At 36.1% G+C, this 24,149-nt stretch overlaps 2 protein-coding genes across 2 annotated transcripts; one reads left to right on the top strand and one right to left on the bottom strand.

Annotated features, from left to right (window-relative positions):
• The first annotated feature begins 824 nt into the window (after nt 1-824).
• On the top strand, nt 825-7,115 carry LOC107040597 (sensory neuron membrane protein 2). Its single transcript, XM_029126486.1, has 8 exons — nt 825-959; nt 1,093-1,244; nt 1,319-1,481; nt 2,560-2,805; nt 2,897-3,108; nt 3,973-4,147; nt 6,383-6,628; nt 6,924-7,115. Exons 1-8 carry the CDS (start codon nt 825-827, stop codon nt 7,113-7,115), a joined length of 1,521 nt encoding a protein of 506 aa, XP_028982319.1.
• Nucleotides 5,478-23,345, bottom strand: LOC107042537 (proton-coupled amino acid transporter-like protein pathetic). The gene is made up of 8 exons (XM_015263604.2): nt 22,866-23,345; nt 13,385-13,462; nt 12,871-12,963; nt 12,010-12,367; nt 10,304-10,579; nt 10,020-10,198; nt 8,955-9,124; nt 5,478-7,527 (listed from the first exon to the last, which is right to left on the bottom strand). The coding sequence occupies exons 2-8, from the start codon at nt 13,444-13,446 to the stop codon at nt 7,265-7,267; spliced, it is 1,401 nt and encodes a 466-aa protein (XP_015119090.1). The 5' UTR covers nt 13,447-13,462; nt 22,866-23,345; the 3' UTR covers nt 5,478-7,264.
• Nucleotides 23,346-24,149: the final 804 nt, after the last annotated feature.

Consider the following 24,149-nt stretch of genomic DNA (forward strand, 5'->3'; position numbering starts at 1 on the left):
ACTCACCAAGATAGAATACTCTCACTTGGAAAATTTTACAATTAGGAATATTTTTCTCCTCTCACTTGGAATTTTTTTTTTGGGCCGCGGGTATGGAGGGGTTGGTGGGGAGATATTTCTTGTTGGAATTTTATGTTCCCTAGGATATTCCATGTTGGAGAGTTTACTGTACCAGGCCAGCGATTTCCACATTGTTGGCAATTTTCAACTAAAATTTTCAGTACACTTTTCGGAAATTTTTATTACATTCAAGTTCGACTGGAATTTCATGAATTTTCAGCTCGTGTGATTGGCAGCCCTCGGCTTCGCCTCAGGCCTCCAACTTCATACTCATGAAAAACCCGTCGCACTTGTACAGAAATATACTACTACGTCATAGAGTCCGTAGGCTGGAATTTACGAACGCGCTGCGAAACAAAAAGCTACTACCAAAGAGTCGATGAAATTCCAATTTTTTGAAAAAACTGTTCAAGATTATTGATCTACCTCAATACTGTGCAACTTAGCATGCGATTCTTTCATCACCACATCATTTATAATTAACGACATGAATATTTAACGATGAAACTCACTAGTCATGGAAAGCAACAATTATCGATTGATCCTCATAAATATTCCATGAAGAATGTAACAGCTATCACGAAAGTGCGACCGAAAAAAAAGATTGCATTCCCTCCCTGGTATCATAAAATATCGCAATCCTTGAGCTAAAAGTTTTCCATTATCCTAACAAACCGGTCGTAATAAAAATTCTTTATAATATCAAATTAAATTACATGGTTTTATAAAGTCAGGATAACTCCATGAAATCGATAATAAATCGAATGGGGAAAATTAACGGTTTGAGCAAGTTCCGCAAGCCACTGGCATGTCTTCCAGGCCTCTTGTTGCTGTCGCTCGGCATATATCTCGTGATTGACCGGCTACATGTTGGTTTCATAATCAATCGAATACACGAGGTGGGTCAATTATCATAGCAAACTGTTGGGTTGAGAGTACTAAATTATTCTCATGGAGTTCTTCGGTAATTTGAGAAAATTGCAGGGAATAAACGCATTTTTGTGTTCACACATTTCTTTTTTTTCTAATCAGGATATTGAGCTGCGAGAAGGAACTGATAATTACATCGCGTTTCTCAAAATCAAGGTTTTTTTTCGAGTTTGGCTCTTCGAGGTGACTAATCCTGAGGCTGTGATGGCCGGCGAGAATCCGTTGTTGAAAGAAGTTGGACCCTTTGTTTATGAGTATGAAAACTAACTTTGGAAAACTATCTGCATACTGAATTCGAGACATTAAACTAGTTTCATCCAATTTGTAGCTTACACATAAAAAATCATATCAATCGTATTGACGAGGCCTCAGACGAGATTAATTTCACAGTCACTAAAACTTACTACTTCAATCAGCAAGAGTCTGGGGATTTGAGCGAAGATACCGTCGTCACAGTTCTGAATTTCGCGTATTTGGGAACGATAAAGAAGGTAATTATTTGAACTGCCTCAACTAAATTGCACGGAGAGAAAAATTCAATAAAAATTATCAGAAAAAAAATGCAAAAATTACTTTTCGAAGCGTAATCCGCGAGCGAAATAAATTCAATAAAAAGTGTGAGTCGGAACTGAAATTGTACGAATCCCCACGTAAATTCTACGATTTGCTCCGTAAAAATTAACCACCCGTCTGATGATTCACCGTTGTGGGGGCAACAAGTCGTTCCTTAATTTTTCCCCAACGATTGAAAAATTTTACGGAATGGAACGTAGAAATAACTCACCAGCTGCAGAAAGAATGTTGAACGTTTAAGAATTTATGATTTTGGAGGCATAATAAGTCGGGAAGTTTCTGTAAAATTTTACTTCTTCGGGAAAAATTACATGACAATTTCGTACTTTGTTCTTATAAAAATTGCCGGAAAACGATTCCCCATTTCGACATCGTGAGATTCACCGTAATTCGTTGTTAATTCTTCAATTATTTTAATAATGGGGGCCAATAACGAAGCGACGGAAGGGGTGACGTCGCTATCTCCTCCTAATATACTTGATTCAAGTATATTTTATACTCGAATGGGGAATGGGTGTTTCCATTTTAGAATGAATATTTCGTATCAGCCCGGGTAGTCTCAAGCGCTCTCAAGTGTAATAGAAGGGTCAGACACTAAGTGTGAGAATGTAAGGGTCAAAAAGTGGAGGTTAAAAAATGGGGGTCGGAATATTAGAGTCAAAAATTGAGGGCCTGAATGTAAAGGTGAAGTGCAACTCAATTCAGGTATACTTTTCCGTGTACTACTACGAAAATTATCATGTTCTGGTGGAAACTTTTTTTTTAGCCATAAGTTAATTGATTCAACACGACAAAACATGTCTCCAGCGGAACATATAATTTTTCGGTGAAACAAATTTTTTCTCTCAGTGCAACATTGTTTTGTAGTTATTTTCAAGTTTCCGAGTTGGGCAAATAATGAAATATGCAGTACCAATTCCCAAGCGAGGAATACTATATTTAGAGTAATGCGGAATTTTCCTTCATCAAATTAATCCAAATGAACTTCATGAACAGATAATAAGCTTGGCCGCCACATTCCTCAAGAAAATTGGTCCAATCATCCACCAAATATTCCCGGGCGCAGTGAACCCATTCCTAACCGGTAAAGCAGGCGACATCATCTTCTCCGGTCTGCCCCTAGACTGCGTCAATGTCGACAAAGCTCTCAACATGATCTGCAATGTCTTGAAGGGGAATCCCCCAGCTCTGTTGAAAAAAACCGACACACCAGGTCTCTTCAAGTACAGTCTCTTCTACCGGGTATTTATTTCGTCAATGTACAATCCGTAATAAATAGAAATTTCTTATCGACTTATTCACATAAACCTAACAATTATAAAATATATTACAGGTGAATGGGACACACCAGGGTCCGTTCACTGTCAATCGAGGGGTTAAAAATATATACAGCTTAGGTAACACGACTTCGTTCAAGAACATGAAGGTAACTAACTTCTGGGCCACTGACACTTGCAATGCTGTGAGTGGCACTAATGCGATTACTTGGCCACCAATGTCTAAAAAATTACCAAAGGTACAAAGCTACGAGGCACAGTTATGTCGGTAAGCATAATTAAAATACAACAATGAGAGAAAATTATAATTTCGTTGACGGTATTGACCTCAATAATCAATTGGGAAAATTTCCCTGTACCCTATGGCATAATTATAATGATTGTCACATAAAAGACCTCATCAATAATTTTGTTGTTATACGAACTCTCGATTTTTCCCTCGATGAGTGATCAAATATGACAACACGATTACAAACGGGAATAGAAACCTCTTTCTGTCGACGATTTCTATTTAAAATAACTCTATAGTGCCAAGGATTTAAAGAATATTCAATACTGTTGGAAAGTGATGAAAAATATGATTAGATTTTTTAATCATAATTTTATGCTAAAAAAATGCTAATTTTCACTGTGAATAAAGATTGATCTGTTTTGCTTCTTATTAAATGCAAAAAATTGAATAATTTTGTGACACGGGTTAGGAGATGATTGATTATTTTCCAATTAAGTTCCATTGTTTATTTATGGAATGTAATTTCGATAATACTGATAAACTATCAGTCCTTTTGAATGTTTTTCATACAATGGGAAAAATTGCAGTTGGAAAATTTGAGAATTAAAAATACCCAAAATTACAGTGTCAATATAAAACTGTTGCCGGAGATAGAGTAACTTTTGACCATTTTAAATTATTATTCTGGTGGCTATGCGAACAGTCACCAATAATGAAATTAGTGAAGATTTGCAACAATCTATGTCTACTTATCACATCTGCTAGTTACAATTACGCAATATCATCTCGGCGATGAGTGGCTTTAGAGGAGTTCATCGCGAGAGCATTTGGTGCGGAAGCCACTCATTTCCGAGATGAACATCTCTTTCGGAACATCATGGTTGGAATTGAATTTCTTAGATCTTTATCCCCTTCCTTCACGAGAGAAGTAGTGCTGAATACTTTGGCGGGGTATCGATATGAATTGACTGCGGATACTTGGAATCAGGAGGAAATGGAGTGCTACTGTCCGAGAAATAAAAAGAAAGTAATGGAGTGTTTACCCTTGGGTCTGATGGACATCGAAAAGTGTCAGGTATGAGTAGGTCATTTGTGAGTTGAAAAAGAAAGCATTAGTTTTATGAAAATTTATGAAAAGACCAGTACAAAGAGGTCTTGACATTTGTAGTAACATTTGTAACATTGCGTCCTGCACCTACTCGTTTCTCATAGCTCATTTATCATAGGGACCGGATCAAAATGGATACACAAGGCAAAGAAATCTTACAGTTTGGAGAGTGCGCTCTCTAAAACTCATCTCAAAACACCTTAATTTGGGGTCACTGAGATAAAAAAAATGAAAAAAAGAAAATCACTATCGATAAATTTTGAAGTCAGGAAGAAGTTAATAGTACTCATCAATTTTAAATTATTAAGTCAATCATCAATTAAATATCCAAATTCCAAATTATTTTATCAATCAATAATTGAGTTTGGAGGATTAACGATTATTTGGCTAATCGAAAATCCCTCTTACGAAATTGAGAAATATTTGCTCAATAGTCAACTTACAATTCCATATTTTTAATTTTTCAACTCATAGTCAATTGAAAATTGAAATTATCAATTATTTTATCATTTTAAAATTCCAACGAAAATATTACAAAAAACCAATGATTGATGCTGATCTATGGTATATTTGTCGTCAAGACGTTCGTGACCGACGTTTTGGCATGCGTAGCGTGCGTGAAACGAGGCTTCACGAACTGAGTGACAAAACGTGAATTTCGAGTGCGTAAAGCGCAGCTTACGCACGAGAATGTACTTTACGCATGCTCGTGAACTTGACGTACGCCGTGCGGAAAACAATCGCTTTAAGCACATTAAATCGTTTCGAAAAGTGCACTTTTCAGGCAGGTATCACAAAAAGTAATTTTCATCTCGCCATAAAGTATTTCCATCAAAGTTCTATTAAGGTGTTTCGTCTGTAGATCACCGGGGAGTGAAACGGAAGGGGTAGTCTTATTGTTCCCGAGCCTTGAATCAATCACTGAGCACGAAATTTTCCAATTTTCAAGTCACTATTTAAGTGTGCATTTGAGCATTTGTTGAGTATTGATTTTATTTATCAGACTGATTGATTTTTTTCTCATTACCTACGGGTGTCAAATAATTTTTATTGGATGTTATTCTAATTATTGAAATAATATTAAAATACGCCTCGAGTTGGTAAACCTATCGAGCGTTTTCTCTCTCTCTCTCAGTTCCATGGTCCAACCCATAACTTTCCCATGATTCTCACTGATATTCAAATCATGCGCCTGCGCATGAGGGCGTAATTGCCCGGAAACTCATAATTTTCCAAATCATTTGTTCAAATAACTTTCTTATGAAATCTGAAAAACATCTGAAACTTATACGTGTTCTCAAGAAAGATTTGATTGATCACCCACTAGTTTTTCCTCAATAGTTCATTATTTTTGTTGTCTGCCATGGAAAATTCTCTAATTGAGAGTGGAGTAACCTCGGAGGTTGTAGCTGGACGGGTTACAAAAACATCCAAATTTCATGATTTTTTTCTTGAAACTGAGATCTGAAAAAACAGCAAGAATTCTCAATGATGCCGCATACTTAGAAATTTCTCCCACGAATTTTACAATTTTTGTTCATTACTTTGACTTTTCAACTGAAACACCTTAATGACACACCCACTGGTCAATCACCTTTTTTTTAAAATCTAGCTATCTCCATTATCCCCCGGCTCCCCCTATACCATCACTTCTCTTTACCTTCTCTACTCTCCAACTTCTCAGCGACTGAGACCGACACATACTTCTGTCACTGTTAATCACTCCAACTCCTACTTCTAAAAATTAGTAGCCTCACCACGGAGAAGAATGTTGTGGACAAAGTACCATGGAAATAACGTAAAAATTACGTTGTTGAGCGTAATTGCGATGTATCGCTGCAGATTCGCAGAAATCACTGTTCTCCACGAGTTTTTATGCAGTGTCATATAATAATTACATATCAACCCGTAAAAATTACGTTTCGATCCATAAAATTTCGAGAACTCACGAGTGAAAATGTATTTTTTGCTTATTTTTTTCCGAGTTTTTACGTGAAAATTCCCGAAAGAGCATTTCGCATCTCTTTTACAATCTCTCACGTAATTTTTCTCAAATTTTTTCTCCGTGAGGGTTCAGAAGTTGAGGAACTTGTCTGGATTTACAACATATAATCCTTTTGATCGAGAATCAAATTACTTTCGATGTCTACTCCCAAAGAATCATTATCAACATCATCAAGAGTTTCCCGTTGACCTCTCCAGGAAGTCCCGATAATCTTCTCCGAGCCCCACTTCCTCCACGCATCATCGGAACTTCTGGACTACGCTCAAGGCCTCCATCCCATCCATGAAAAGCACGCAACCTTCGTAGTGATTGAGCCCTTCACAGGAGTCCCCTTGTCAGGCTCCAAGAAAATCCAGCTCAACATGAAGATGTCCAGCATACCAACTGTCCCATGGCTCACCAACGTAACCGACGGTTATTTCCCGATTCTCTGGGCCGAAGAGGTGAGTCCATCACTCTTATCAGATCCAAAACAAAATCCAAGTGGAAATTCCCCGATTTCCCACGTCTCAGTGCAAACTAGCTCATCTCGCATTCCTCAATCATACCTAAGATTAGAATCACTGTGGTTTTTCCTTGCATTGAATTAACATAATATATTTTCTGATAAAACTGCGAAGATCGACGCAACGTTCATCCTCACGTCAATCATGAATAAATGAACAAATCATCAGCATCAAGATTCCTTCCTTGTCTTCTTTCATCATAACATTCTGAATGAATTTCCATTGTTTCCAGGCGAGTGTTTCAACAATAGAACAAATGAAAAGCGTGATAAACTCTCATCGTCTTCTCAATATCTGTTCGTTTCTCAGTTGGCCACCCCTTTTCATGGGAATCTGGCTGATCATGAAAGCCTGCCTCATTGACAACCAAATGTATTACCAGATCACTTACCCACGTTATCCACGTGGTGTGGCATTCCAGTGAGATTATCCCCCAGGGAACCAGATCGACCAGTTGTCGACCAGTTGCAATTGCGCCCGAGACTTTGAATGGCTCAAGCTGAAAGTGTTCTCGGGGTTGACACTGGTGGCAATTCACTGGTTTCCGCGTCACTCGAGTGATGCGAATAGGCTTTACGCGTGTGCTGTTGAGTTACCAGAGTAACTTTTGATTATGTCGACGAGGGACACCCAGGTACCGGTGAAGAGAGCGAAGATGGAGAATGCGAGGAGGAAAATGTTCTTGATTAACCTCCAGTAGAAGGTGCCCAGGTGGTTCTCCCAGCAGGAGATCGTTTCGACTACTGCGGGGATGGATATCCCCAGGAAGGAGAAGAATATTGCACCGACTAGGGAGATGAAGGGCTCTAGGTTGGGGACTGCTAGGGCCACAGCAACTGCGGAAGGGGAACATAATTAGTTCATTAGGTGTCTTGTGATACAATAAATTTTCAGATTTTTTGGGGCGATGCATTTCTGGGTTTTTACGTTTCTGTAATTGAAAAGTGGCTTCTGTAAGGGGTTTCCCACATGTCTAGTCACTTGAGAAGATAGCGATTGAGCGATATAGGATCATGAAATGTGGCGTGACTCCTTTGTAAAGAAAAACATGGGCAATATTCGGTGTTACCAGATCGTGACGCCACCTCATTTAAAATTGTACAGGGGTTGGCTATATATGGCCAAAGTTTGGCAACCCTGGTAATATTTCGAATCGAAAATGACAAGAAATGAGAGAAAGGAAAGTGGTTTTCATGAATACAATAGTCTTGCGTCGAATTTTCATGAAGCGCGCCCAACGAACAAAAAAGAACTGAATATCATTCTATGAAACATGAATAAACGAATCATAGTTGTCCAAATCATTGAGCTCCGAGGAAAATTGAGTAATTCCACTTTCCGAATACTGCGTTTCCTAAGGTTTTCTTTGAACAAAGTTGATTAGAATTAATAGCTAAAATTATGAGATTATCTCACATTTTTGACGTTAAGGATAAGGGAATGTAAATTCTCATCGATCGTATTTCTTTTTATAATGAGAAAGATTATAAACAATCGCTTGCGGCCGGGGTGGCGCTAGTTTAAAGAGACTCAACTCAATGTGACTACCGATGATTTTACTCTATGTGCAAAACATTAAAAACAGAATTGGACATGTAAATTTGGATCGGAGAATTGTTAAATTACGCATCAGAAGGTTGTCATCATCTTCCCATTGTGTGATTTTGCAGATTTGTGAGTGATGTACAATCTACAAATCATTCAATTCAAATTGTCATCGTCAATTGAGTTTATTCCAGCGTTCTAAATATTGTGTAAAAAATTGGTCTCGAACCGACGACCGATAATCACTTGGGATATTGCAAAGTGAAAACCGGTTTCTGAGGTTTTAAAAAATTCCGGTCATCTTTGATGGTTTTATATGGGTCAATAGATATTTTCTCAAGTGACTACACATATGGGGAAAGCCTCACTAAGACCTCTTGTTAATTGCAGAATTTTTTAAACTCAGTAGTGTCTCGCCTTAACCCCAGATAGATCACGATAGCAAGAAAACGTTGCCGCGAGTCGTTTTTTTGCCACTGACTGACTGACTGAGCGGAAAAATCCGAAAAAAGTTGAAGTTGTGTGTGCTAGGCGATAAAATAACCGGTCGTTTTCGGTGATTTTTTCTGTCTACCGGTTGGAAGGAATTCGTTAAAAAAATTTTACAGCAAATGTTGGACATTACAAAAAAAAAGCTTTTAACATTTGTCTCGAAACCTTTGCGGGAAAGATACTTCCAAAATGATGTCATAATTGGTGATAAAAGGGGAATAATTACTTGTGACTAAACCCATGAAAGTTCGGAAGCAGGATTCTCCGACGGTGGCGAATCTGTGGCTGAACCTTGGCCTCACTGACGCACACATGATCTCGAGTGGCACGAAGTATTGGAGAGCGTAAGTGAAGAGAATCGCCAGCGCGATGAGGATCTTTACTACTTGAGCCATTCTGAAATTTCGAGGAGATTCAATTAATTCATTTCAATCATTTTTAATGCATCTCGAGTGCAAAGACAGCTGAGGATGACAAAAATACTATATTACCCCACTCTCAATTAGGAAAATTTCCGTGGCACCCAAAAAAATAGTCAACTATTGAGGAAAAACTAGTGGGTGATAAATCAAATCTTTCTTGAGAACACGTATAAGTTTCAAATTTTTTTCAGATTTCATAAGAAAGTTATTTGAACAAATGATTCGGAAAATTATGAGTTTCGGGGCAATTACACCCTTACGCGCAGGCGCCTGATTCGAATCGCAGTGAGCATCATGGGAAAGGTATGGGTTGGACCATGGAACTGAGAGAGAGAAAACACTCGACAGGTTTACCAACTAGAGACGCATTTCAATATTATTTCAATAATTAGAATAACATTCAATAAAAATTATTTGACACCCGTAGTTGGTGAGAAAAAAATCAATCAATCTGATAAATAAAATCAATATTCAAAAAATGTTCAAATGCACACTTAAAAAGTTACTTGAAAATTGAAAAATTTCGTGCTCAGCGATTGAATCAGGGCTCGAGAACAATAAGCCTCCCCTTCCGTTTCACCCCCCGGTGATCTACACACGAAACACTTTAAATTCTGTGGTCGAACTATTGGAAGAATTCGGTAGGAAATGATTTGGATTTTTTTTAACGATGTGTCGATGGTAGAAAATTGAAAATTTCTGCTGAAATTACTTGTTATCAAATATTTGCATAATAAAGCAAGGAAAAAATGTTTTTCCTAGCCAATCTTGAGAAATACGGGTGGGCGGTATTACCCGCTGGGCGGTACAGGCACCCGCCATCCCAATATTTGTATCTCTATTTGTACAAGTATTCAAATTGTACTCACACTTCTTTAATATCCAAATTGAGTGTGATTATTGACTCAGTCGCCTCTCCATATCTCAAGTACCCGAAGATGCCCATAGTAGCATAAAGGAATATAACAATGCTCATAGTGATATTCAAAACACTTGGGCATCCCAGGAAATGTTGTGGTTTCTGCATACTATTCTCCACGGGCATTACCTGCGTAAATAAATAAACACGACAGTTATATCCATGCATATTTATAACTATTCTGATTAAAATGCAGTTGCAACATGGAATTGCGTAATTATCATTGAGACTTACAACACCGATTCCTTCAATGGCGAAGATCACGGTGGCAAAGAACTTGGGCAACTGCTCAACCGAGGAGAAGTATTTGACACTGCTGATGGGTTGGAGGTCACTGAAGACGTAGTAAAGGCTCATTGCGAGGCCTGCCATTATGAAGAGATTCGCGAGGATTGAGAAGGGCACCAAGTACTTCAAATTTCTAATCTGCACGAGGAGAATTACTGCCGGGGTCAGCGCTATTATGTAGAGCCTTATGTTTATGTCCATACCTGCGTGGAAGTCAACCACCTGAAAATTTTAGAAATAAATTGGCCGTGAAATAGACAGAAAATCAAGAAAAGACAGCAACACGTTATTAGGAAAAAAATGTCATGCACAGCCTGGAAACAACTTTCAGGCGAGTGACATTGAATTCGATTTGAGAGAAAAATTGTATTCGATTTCCCGGCATAATTATCGTAAAATTTCAAGGTTCAATTGGAAATTCATGTGAATTGAAAAGTTTTAAGGAGAAATCGAACGGAAATGTCACAACTTACTTGAATTTCCAGATGAACATGAATATTCAATACAAAATTGAGATAAATTTGTAGTTCGTTTGAACTTCAAGAAGATTTTCACTTGAATGTGATGTTCATTACGTATAGAAATTTTATAGAATTTCCGTATATGATATGATATTCGGATATTTCTACATGAATATCTTCTATACGAATTATTTCTATACATGTGGCAGTGGCTCGTATAGGATCAAACCTATAGAAATCGTATGGAAATAATCCTTTAATAAAAAATCCAGTGTAACGTTTTTTGAAGCCAATCTATTCGGCGTATTGTGTCATTATATTTTTCATAAATAATGATAGTATACATTAAAGATATTATGATAATACTTTATTATATTATATTCTATACTATACTATATTATAATACATTATACATATTATTATTATCAGTTTATTACTTCATTTTTTTTATTATGCACATTATATTTTATGATACATATAGTACTCTATTATACATTGTATATTATACGTGGACGTCTGCATGAAAAGGGACCACTTTGTCGATACTAGTTTCCGAGATATTCACGTTTTTCTCTTGCCAACTCCCATTTAAACCCATGTTAAATTATTTTTTCGATCTTCTTTAGCGTCGTCACTCTTTACGCTATCAAGTTCATTCTGGGCTCGAAATGATCAGAATCAGATCAAGATTATAGGAATATACATAACTCCAATAGTGCCAAAGTGGTCCCTTTTCATGCGGACGTCCACATATAATACAGTATAGTATTATCATAATATCTTTAATATTTGCTGCCATCCTTGATAAAAAATCTAATGACACCATACGCCGAATAGATTGGCTTCAAAAAGTCACACTGGATGTATTATACATAAAAAAATAGAATACATTCCTGAAACTTTTCCTTCGGAAACTTTGATATTAAGTTCAGAAATCTAATATAAGATTATTCACTACAATTGACGTACATTAAGCCCCATGGCGTAGGAAATACGCGCGCAGCGCGCGGACTAATCTTGTTTGTACAAAACATATCCGTATAGAAATATCCGAATATCATATACGAAAATCCTATAGAAATTTTCTATACGATTTGTTCATATGTGATCACATCTAAGATTGTGGAAAATGGCGTAATGAAAACAATTAGATGAACCATTGAATCATATACAAACAATTGAATGAATTACCTGTTTAACGGACGTTGCTATAAAAACCACATAGACACAAGAGCCTCCGATGTAAGTGGCACAAAGTGCCGCATCGACAAGTACTTTCATAGAAGGCGCAAAACCCCTGAGACGTTTGGGCCCCGAGGCAAAAGCCGCCTGCGCTGTCTCGGCATACGTCATCTTCGGTGTCTTAGTTCGCCTGCATAAAACATGGGACGATTTCACGAGTATGTGAACACAGTGGGCGCAAACGATACCGATGATGATAGTACCAATTCCACCAAAAAGAAGACCACCATTTCTCACAGCATTTGGCATAGCAAGTATGCCCGTACCCAGGGACGATTTTATCATGTGCGCTAGCGAGCCCAAGTCACTGTTTGAATACAAAATTATGAATGAAGATTATCGTTGGGAAGTGTGAAAGTGACATTGATAATACTTTCTTTGGCCGCCCTTTGTTTATGTCTAATTGGGTCAGATGAAAACGGAACGGGGGAATCGAAACGTAAATTATTTGCAAGGACAATGTGAAGAGACAGTTAGTGAGGAAATTTTCGGGTAAAAATGAAAATCTTTTTCTTTTTGAATATTCATGTTCCACTGAAAATTCAATCAAGTTGTGAAATCTCCATCTCACTCCCACTGAAAACTCATGAATTTCCGGGAATTCTACTTAAAACTTGAAATTTCATAGCCATTTTTTCCCTAAATTTGGTTCAATGTCACTCTCATGAGATTTACTGTAATACCTTCCATGAAATTTCAAAAAATTTCTAACAGTGTATGATCCTCGATTACTATGTTCCCACAGTAAAAAATAATTTTATATTTTTTCCGTGCGTTGATATATCACTGAAGATTATATATTATACTTACGAATTCGCATCCTTCTTATCGCGATTCTCAAAGGGGTCATAAAGTTCATCCTTCTCGTGGTATTCCCCAATTTGTCCCGGTGCAATCTTTGTTCTAGAATGACAAGATAATCAATTAATTATATAGATTCACGTTCCTTGGAATTCCCCCCAATCGGAGATTTCATTATTGAGAGAATACGAATGCTTGAATAAGTAATTCGTTACCCTCGCAATTTTATATGGATCAATCACAACTTGTCTGATCCCATCATTTCGAGAACGAATCGATGATTAAATTTTTATCTTCCCGAGACTATGTCAATGACGAAACGTCACACGATGGTATCGACAAAGGAATTCGATTTCAACGTAAAAAAAAATTTGACGATTTTTATTTATCGAATCAACAGATTCAGGGACAATCGGGGAATAATCATCGCGATACTATTTTTCCAAGTGCAACTTAATGTTTACATTGTTCGAGGTACTTAAAACACTATTATTGTAACGATTATCTCGAAAAAATTACTTACGTGCTGCTGAACTCCTTCATCTGATTCCCGGGATTTTCCTTCTCTGTAGTTTTTTTCCACATTTTAAATTTCCAATTTCTGGAAAAAACCAACGGATAAAATTTTTTAACAGATTAGTAGATTAAATTAGATTAAAATTCTTCAGTGACCAATCTGATACGTAGCCAGTTTTGATAAATAATGAGCAAAACTGACGATTATTCCCCCACTTTTCGAGAAAAAAAATCATAATTAGTTTAGTAGGAATTGCATCACGGAACAAATTATTTGGTGAATTTTTAATTTATAAAAGTGAATTACCCACCGGTTATTGAATTTTAACAACTAGTTGTTGAATTTCACCAAATAATTTTCTCCATGCAATAGATTTGAAGGGTGGTGGAATGATGAAATTTATAATTTTACTGGAGGTTCACTAGAATTCAATATTGTTGAGCAACAAGGAGACGAGAACTCCTGAACTTAATTGAGTTCTCAATAGAAACATGAATATTCTGTACCAAATTATGCTGAATGTTCAATTAATTGAATATTCAAAAATATATTTACATCAATTCTCCTCATTGATTTTTTTTTCATTGATTTTTTCATCAAATTGTGAATTTTCAACTGTAACTTAATCAAAATTTGCAAGAATTTTAACCGAACGTCTTCAACAGTGTCTTCGAACTTCTTCGAATTCTACTTGAAACTTCGAATTTAATGGGCCTTATTCCCCCTAAATCGAATTCAATGCCACTCTAATGAGAATCATGACTAAGCTATTCGGGGAATCCCATTTTTTCATAACACACGGAGTAAAAAATTTAGTGAACATCACCTTGACGTGGATGGTAAACATGTACACTATTAAAGAACAATATTGAAATAGATTCAGGGGCTAAACATGTTGAAATTTGATGTGTCACTGAGAATTGAATGGAATTAAAAAGTTTTGAGCAGCAAGGGAACAAGAATTCTTCGACTTATTTACATTCTCAATCAAAACATGAAATTTCGGTACCAAATCGCACGGAATGTTCAATCAATAGAGAATTCAAGCATATATTTACCTGAATAATTTTGATTTCTATTAATTTTTATGGAATAATAGAACTGAAATGTGCAATTTCCATTGATTTTTTCATACACATAAATGGTAAAAATTATCAAAAGTTTTTCCGGTAATTAAAGTTGAAAATTTCAAAAAGTGCCTAGAGTCGAAAGCGACAGGCATCGACCAGGGAATTGCTGTTCATAATTTCAAAGTAACGTGATAAGCAGTAACATGCATGAATGCCGATAAATGCTCCCGGAAAAATACCAGAACGAAAGACAAGTATTGAATTCGAGAGACTATTCATCAATCGTAGTTGAGGACAACATAAGGTCGAGAATCTTTCCTCGAAGGCGTCAGTGAAACTCTTCGTCATTGGCACCAAATCGAACGCGGAACTGCGATCTAACTCGATTAAACCATCCGTGACGAGTATTTGTATTGGCGAGGTCGAGTTGAAAGAGTTTGGAGGACAGACGTGATTGAATTGACCGGAAACTAGTACTTCGAGAGCCCTTGGTCCGAATGTTGACAAGTTTCTTCATAAATGGAGATCAATTTGTGTTATAATTTATCCCTGAGTTGTAAAAAAATCCTAAAAATTGATTGATTTAAAAATTTCTGAGTAGCAGGAAGACGAAAGACCCTGAACTTGCTCGAATTTACTATACAAAAGATGCATATTCAGTACCAAATTATTAGTGATGTCGCAAGAGCGCAAGAGAAATAAGAGATATGGAACAAGAGAAAAATAATTAATTAAAAAATTCGTCAAAAACCCTTAAGTCATCAATAATATAAGGACATTTTGTTGAATAACACTTTATCTATCCCTGGATATTATGGAGGATTATGTATTCCTCGATTATATTAATCTTTCTTCTTGAATAGCGCATCTTTCATTATTGGAGCTAGTGGAGATGAGAACCATGAATTCTCACACAGCAAGCACTCAAGATTTTTGTTACTCAATCGACTCCGGTGTTTTCTGATGATGAGACCAGCTTTTGAAAACAACCGTTCTGAAGGAACGCTGGATGCACAAATTCTCAACTAATCACGAGCCATACGAGCCAAACGAGGAAAACTAAATTTATTAATCTCACGGAATTGAAAAATAAAATCGTCTAGGTGCGCAAGAGAACGCAAGACAAGACGAGAATTTTTTTTCTCTTGCTCATATCCAGCAAGACGAGAGACGAATTTTCTCTTGCCAACTGGAACAAGACGAGATAAGAGAAAAACCCTAAAATTACAAGACAAGACAAGAAATACGTAACTCAAGATCATTGATTTATCGATCGGTTGAAAAATCAAGAATACATTAACCTGAATTATTCTGATTTATGATTTTTCATGGAATAATTCAACTGAAATTCACAGTTTCCATTGATTTTTTCATCAAACTGAATTTTCAATGAAAAAATTTATTGAAATTTTAATGGAACTGTTACATCATGAAAATTTGGGACGTGTAAAAATTATAATAGTCCAGAAAAAAATTGAAATTTTCGCTGAAATTACTACATTTCTATAATAAATGTAGTAATGCATTTGTTTGGTTAAATAGCTTCCCAATAATTTGTGGAAGCGATTTGAGAAAACAATTTTTTATTAATGTACTTATCCTAATTTACCAATTCACAACAGATTTTTCAGTAATGCTCTACTAATTTTCAATAAAAATTTATATCCTCGTGGTTAAACACAGTAAAATGCTTGAAATACTGAAAGCTTGACACAATCAGCAAGTTTATGCACTGAGAAAGAATGAATAAATATGAAGTTAGATGAAATGAAGATATTTTACGCTGGCATTTGTGATCAATTTTACAGGAAAAAAAATAAACGTGTTTCATTACGTCAGAAGTGACTGAAAACACGAAGAAAAAAATTGCTTCTGTCTGACAATGATAAGTAGCATGCAAATCATATTTCTTCATCACCTCCCCCCCCTCCCCCGGTTATTAACAAATAAATATGTCAATTAGTCGTATCACTCGATACCTTCGAAATCTGAACCATTCACCCCGCCCGATCCTTCGGTAGTGGATTCTCCGAAAATTCCACATGACAGTTGTTGTTGAATATATCAAAAATGTCCACTTTGAATATGAAAAATGATTCCCTATCGGTGCATAACATAAGAAAATGCTGTTTTCTAAGTTGATGTCAGGATTTTTCAGAATAATATTGATACTATTTGATTCGGGCGGGCGTTCCTAATGACTTTTTAACTCCGTAAGTTCGTCTAAGACTTGTCGAAGACATCTTATATGAACCCCTTAGATTAAAACCGCAAGGTTTTAACAGCACAACACTTCAACTTCAGCCCTAACAACTCTAATAATAGGCAACGAAGAAAAATAAGTGACATTGTTACGTCAAGTCGTATCACCTGTACACGATAAGTATACACTACAGTTAGAAAAAAATGGAAATTTCATGAATGGTCGACTGGCAATTTTCAGGAGAGTGACATTGCATGCGATTTACGGGAAAAAATTATGAGATTTCAGATTTCACTGAAAATTCAATGAAATGCCAAAATTTTGAGTAGCATTGAGGATATCGAAGTACTTTGGCTACACGGTGAGAAATGTTCAGTAAAAATTACGGAACTGGAAATTCACTCACCGATTACGGAATCGACTCAGAAAATTTAAGTGACGGCATCGGAATTTTTCACCGGAGATTCAGATAAAAATTACGGAACGCTCCGGAAAAATTCCGTGACAGTTCCGTAAAATTTCCTATAACCACATTTCGCTCCGGAATTACGGAAAATATACGTCATTTTTATTGAATATTTCTCTCCGTGTAGTTTTTCTCCAGTGAAATGCTTTTCTACTTTTGTATTTGAACACGAGAGCTTTCATGTGAGCCCCATTTCACCCCAAGTTTCCGGATATTTTATAATGATTTTACTATTCCGACTTTACAAGCCTGAATTTGAATCTCGATATTGAACCATTAGAAAACAGGTTAAAATTCTGAGGAAAAATTAAAAAGTTCACTTTTGGAGGAAGATTGATGAAGTAATTGAAAAATTGCAATTTTTTAAAATTACCACCATTTTCTATAAATAATTTCTATAGCGAAGTGGTAAACTAGGGTAAGTGCAATTTTTTTGAAAAAATTTCTATTGTTGAATCGAAAGTTCTCTTAAACGTTTCATGCCTAAAAAATAAGGTTTCCGAAAATTTAACCCACTTCAATCATTCATTTATAAACAACGAATGTTTAAAAAAAATTATAATTCGGTTCAAAATGTTGTTTGAATAACACTGAATATTCATAATTTTTTTCAACTGAAAAATTTTTGATGATTGAAAATCATTGAATCTATAGTGTTGTCTGGAGCAAACTGTCAAAAATACTTGGATATCCCTAAGACGATAATTCTTGAACGTATTCGAATTTTCAATTAATTGAAAATTCAAAAATATATTCCCCGGAATATAGTACAGTATACCGGAAATTTCAGTCGAAAAATGTTATCAGTATATATACTCAAACTCACCGTTTACTTCCACCCAGCGAATATTCAATTTTGTCGATATCCGAAGATCCAGTGATTACAGATCAACCGATCACCAAAAAGTGTTCGATAAACACAATTTCCTTGACTTTAATTTAATTGAGTGATAGATATCGATTCTGTGTTATGACAAGCTTCGCTATTCAAAGTACCCGCTGAGTTGGCCTTATCAATGGCGACATTAAACACACATTTGAATCTACTCATTTGGTATGTCATGTGAGAGTCATCAAATCTCATTTGTAAATCGTTTCGGAATTGGAACATCTAGTTCAAGTGTGTATTTTGTGTTTATTGTGAATATTGAGCGATGTGATTTGTAAATGTTGGGTATTCGATCGTGAGATACAAATTAGAAAGAGTTAATTTGTTTTTTCGGTCATGGGAATAATATCAAATTGTCAAAAAAATTAAGTCAATGTAGTTTGTCGACCTTTCGGCCGCAAAGAAAATTTACTAGACAATTCTATTGCATTCCTGTTGAAATTCCAACTGTTTTCTTTTCGATTCTATTGAAAAATTCTGCAGCTTTATTGCGCGTTTTTCAGGGGAATTCGCTCTTCCTATATAATCTTTTCTGTATAGACATTTTCTATGAGAGATTCTCCTATAGAAAAATTCACAGGAAATTTTCCCCCTTAATGAAAAATTAAAAAAAAAGCTTGGAAAATTCTGGCCGAACATTTTTTATAAAAAATATGGCAAAGGAATGACTTGTGCAGAAAAATCAAATAATTCTTTGAATTATCTCTCTAAGATATTTTACATTTAACATTTCAATTGAAAAAAAATGCAGGGGAAATGCAGAATTTTTTTAATAGAATCGGCGAAAGCCTCCGAATTTTCAGTAAAAAACGGGAATCGAATAGAATTTTCCAACGCGTTCGTTAGGTTTTTCTATGAAAGTTCATAAATCTGTATTTATTTACTTTTTCAAAAATCGACGTCTGTGCACTGTATACCAAATGTAAATATTATAATTGATTAACTGTATAATATTTAATAAATTTAAAACCTCATAATACTTAATTGGAAAATAATAAAATTATTGACAAGATGGAATTGCCAATTGACTATTGAGTAAATAATTCTAAATTTCATAAAAATGATTTTCGACTAGCCAAATGATTAATCTTCCGAACTCAATTATTAATTGAAAAAAAAAATCGCATTTTGAATATTCAGTTAATCATTAATTTAATAGGTTTAAAATTGTTAAGTAATATTAACCAATTGACTAATTAATTAATTCAAAATTTAATTTTATTTAAAACTTATGATTACGCTGAATATATTCCCCGGAATTAAAAACAAAAGGAATCAGTAAAACAATCCTTCATTGAAAAAACTTAAAAATTACGTAAAAAAAGTGATATGATTCACGTGCTGTAATCTAGTTCAAATATTATTCGAGTTAGCGCCTGCACGGATGAGTTCCGTTTGTACTTTCTCGGGGAGGCACCTCGTCTATGACAACTCAAGAATAAATCGGTGAGATCGTCAAATATTTGCGCGTCAAGTTTGCGCATCATGTACATAGGTATACTATTTTGAGATCATCGAGATTGGAATCTGAGATTATCGGTGGGTCTCGTGAAGACGCATTAACTTGATAACTGAAAAATCCACGATGCGGAATACAACGACGGAGATACCTGTTTGGGATGATTATCAGAACGGTAGTGAAATATTGCAAGTTCTGGCAGAGAATGAATCAACCAGAATGATTGAATATGCACTGTTAAATATTTCTGCCTGCACGGAGAGAAATTTTCTAGAAAAATTCTAGTACGAGTACTAGAAAAAAATCACAATCCACCGCACGGGGAGAAATATTCAATAAAAATTACGTATCTTTTCCGCAATTCCGGAGCGAAATGTGGTTGTAGGAAATTTTACAGAACTGTCACGGAATTTTTCCGGAGCATTCCGTAATTTTTAGCTGAATTTCCTGTGAAAAATCACGATACGATCACTTAAATTTTCTGAGTCGATTCCGTAATCGGTACATTTTTTGGAAATTTTTATCTCATAGTTCCACTGAAAATTCAAGGAATTTGGTCATTAAAAATTAGAGTGAGAAGTGGCGGTTGTACTGAACTTCTGAGGGATTTCGTAATTGAAAATTCACAATTTGAGAAAAAAAATCAATGGAAACTTAAATTCAAGGAATTTCGTCATTAGAAATTCTAAATTCTATGGACCAATGAATGGAAACTGTGAATTTTCGTTCAATTATTCCATGAAACTATTTTTATTTTTTGTTTTTTGCAAACGTCGCTTATTCTCAGTTAAGGAAGTATCCAACTTATTCTACTTATTGCCAACTTCAACCATGTCATAGCTTGGATGTGATTCAATTCAGCGAGTCTACAAGCTTTTTTTTTATAAAGAACAACTTCAGCTGTAAGCGCTCAGGAAATGAGAACAGATCATGAAGAATCAATCAACTTCATGACGTGTGTCCACGTGGAAGGAGAAAGGGGAAGGTTGATTAGGATGGACCTACTTAAAATATCTTCCGGTCTCATTTTGAAACCTGAAATGATACGATTAGGATTTTTTGATTTTTTGATTCAAGTACATTTTAGACTCAATTCAAGTATATTTTTTTCCGTGTTTGATGATTGAAAACGATTGGTCTATAGTGTGGTCTGTGCCAAACTATAAAAGCTACTTTTACATCCTCAAATAGAAATTATAGTCACTCTCACGGAAATGACTGCCAGATTATCAATGAAATTCAAATGTTTTCCTGACAGTATACCTAATGATTTCGAGTTACTGACAATAACAGACAAATCAGTCCGCTCAACATGTTTTTAATGTCGAAGATGTTTTTCGTCGTGCAATACTGTCACGAAATAACAATTTCTCAACCCACCCACACACTCGCGCATGTCATGCCCACAAAAATCAATCACAAATCTCCATAATTGTCGGACCGTTCTCCAAACTATTCCTCCTCATAAGCAAATCAAAATAGTGGTTTGAAAAAATCAAATAGAACGGAAGCAATACCCCGTAATTACATAATTTCCGCGACGTTGCAGTTGAAACATTGCGTTTACATCGATTCATTGCCTCTCGCGAATAATTGTCACGCGATAATAGATTTCCAATGATCCTGTACCTCCACTCGCGCCTCATATGTGCATAAATTACCCCCGATGAACGAGGTTGACAGAAAAATATCGCCCGATACGACGCAATAATTACAGTATTTGTCTTATCATATATTTTGAGATTATGAAATTATTGCGATGATAAATTTTCCACTCAAATATGTGTCACAGGTGGATAAACCTATTCACTTTCATTAATTCCTGCGATTTTTTCTCTCTCCACTACCAACCACCACTCGGATTTTACGCCACGTGGGTGAAAGATAAACAGTAAACATTGCGTAACTCGACTTCCCAAATATAAACAAAAATAATAAACAGAAATAACGGAAAGAGACCGGAAATGCAGTCTAATCAGCTGATTAACCGAACGAGTTTAATTTCCATTTTAATCTCTCCTTTATCATAAATTAATGGAAATCGCTTGGAACTAAAGCGAGGCAATTTCAAGGATGAACTCTTGAAAAATATTTCTAATACTATTTTCTTCACTGAATTTTGAAACATTTTCGACTGGAATTCCCGGAACACTCTTCGGAAATTTCTATTGAATGACAGTTCCACTGTAATTTGAGAGATTTTTGGGATTTAAAATTCGCATTTTAAGGAAAAATCGATGGAAATTGCAGATTTAATTTTATTAATACAATGAAAATGAATAGGGATCGGGGAAATCCAGGTATTTTGGGGAATTCTCGCCTTTCTGCTGCTCAAATAATCGAAATTTCATTGAATTATGTTGATTTTTTGTCAATTTAGATGTCCGTATGTCAGCTGCAAGGAGTTGTTCATAAATATTCTAGCGGAACAGCTCGATAACTTCAAGAATTTCCATTTTCCTGCTTCAAAAAAATTTGGAATTCCACAGAATTTTCCCTACAATTAAAAATTTCATAACTTTTCCCCATAAATCGAATTTAATGCCACTCTCCAGAAAATTACTCTTAAACTGTCGGTGAAGATCCAATCCTCCTGACAGTGATTTACGATCGAAAATTCAACTTCCCTTCAACTTCTTCAACTCAATATATCATCATTCAAACGCAATAAAACATAATTTACACAAAAAATCAATTTTTGCTTAGAAAAAAAAATTTATGTCGATTTTTTGTCAATTTAGACGACCGTATGTTGGCTACAAGTTGTTCACAAATATTTAGTCGGAAGAATCCGATAACTTTCAGGATTTCCATTTTCCTGCTTCTAAAATATTTGGAATTCCATAGAATTTTCCCTACAATTGAAAATTTCATAATTTTTCCTCATAAATCGAAATTAATGGCACTCTCCAGAAAATTACTCTTAAACTGTCGGTGACAATTCAATCCTCCTGACAGTGATTTACGGTCGAGAATTCCACTTCTATTCAAATCCTTCAATCCAATATATCATTCAAACGCAATAAAAAAATAATTGCCACCTAAAATCAATTATTGCTTTGAAAAAAAAAATTTATGGCAATTTTTTGTCGATTTAGATGACCGTATATTGGCTACAAGTTGTTCACAAATATTTAGTCGGAACGATGCGATGACCTCCAGAATTTCCATTTTCCTGCTTCTAAAAAATGTGGAATTCCATGCAATCTTCCGTAAAATTTGACATTACGGAACATTACATTTACTCCTAAGCTGTCAGCGAAGACACAATCCCCCCGACAACATACAACGCAAAGAATAACCGACACAAAAAAGAGAAAATTCCTGAGAAAAAGGATAAATCCTCTGTTCTCATTCCCAACAATCCCGCATCGACCAGCAATAAATAAATCGTACGTACCTGTAACTCCAGTAGAACTGAAACGTCGTCGGCTCGTGTTCAATAAATCACAGGTGTCCTCGACGGATGGAAAATCTCCTCTCGATGACAATAAAAACACCTCAAAAGACCGAGTACGACGAACCAGTGTCGGCTCCACTAGCCAAATGCAACCGTGAGTAGATCGACGATTGAAGTCTCCACGTGAATGTCCACCAAATAAATAACAATTCTTATCACATCGGCAATTGTACTGATCGATAAAGGATACAAAAATCAATCAGTCTCGCACTGCTCCCATTTATTAGATAACTATCATTCACTTATCGATACTTCGTCGTAATTCCGTAATCATTGATTAAATCTCCACTGAGTTGAACGGGCGATTGATTTTTTTCTCAAAATCAATCGAGGTAAATAAACAAATTTAGGGGGCGGGGCTATTCGTGATAACCGCGACGGATTGAAGACGATTTGTGGACTCCCCGCGACTCACGGGAGTTTATATACCGATAAGTACGCACGTGAGTGTTCGTAAGTCATGAGTAACTCCGAGGATGAGAGATGACAGGAAAAAGTGAATTCGAGTGGTGGGAAAAAAGTAATTTTTTACTCGTGTTCTTCCCGGTAGAGCGAGGGGAGCGGTATTTTCCGATACCAAGGATCAACCTCCACTCGCTAGACCGACAATAACAAATGTGGAGTGATATAAACAAGGGGCACATGTGATTTTCCTCCGTACAGTTTGTGTCCGTGCCCCCGAAGCCGTTAACCACGATTAACTCCGGTTACCTTACAGTTTGCACTCCGTATTTCCCTTTCTCTCGTCAAACTAAAAGCCGCCACTCCTCATCCATGTGTCTCAAAGTTCCCCACCTCCACGGGACACAACAGAACAGAACAGAGCAGAACAGAACAAAACAGAAACAGTCCTGGTAGCTTTTTATTTTTTTTCCCTGACTCTGTCTTGCTCGTTCTCATTAGTATACAATAACTTTTTCTTGTCCTCGTTTTTCCCGCCACCAGTGGCTCAATGGTTTGTTCAGCGACGGCGGGTCTCGTCTTGGGCTGGGAGATATCAATGCCACTCTCCTTGTTGCACTTTGATGCAGAAGGAGACGGGCGAGGTGTGTGGGGAGGTAGAGTGTGCCCCACTCTATCTCTTCCTTTCACTTTTTTTTCTCCCTCTCTCGGTGTTGGGGATTTTGTAGTTTATCATTGTGGATAGATCGGTGGATTGGGAGGACCATTGATGAGGGAGTTGTGGTGGTGGATGGGGTCAAAGTACGTGGAGTTGGGGACCGG

Source organism: Diachasma alloeum, unplaced genomic scaffold, assembly GCF_001412515.2.
Source record: "Diachasma alloeum isolate Michigan unplaced genomic scaffold, Dall2.0 Dall_scaffold_00179, whole genome shotgun sequence".
NCBI lineage: Eukaryota > Metazoa > Arthropoda > Insecta > Hymenoptera > Braconidae > Diachasma > Diachasma alloeum.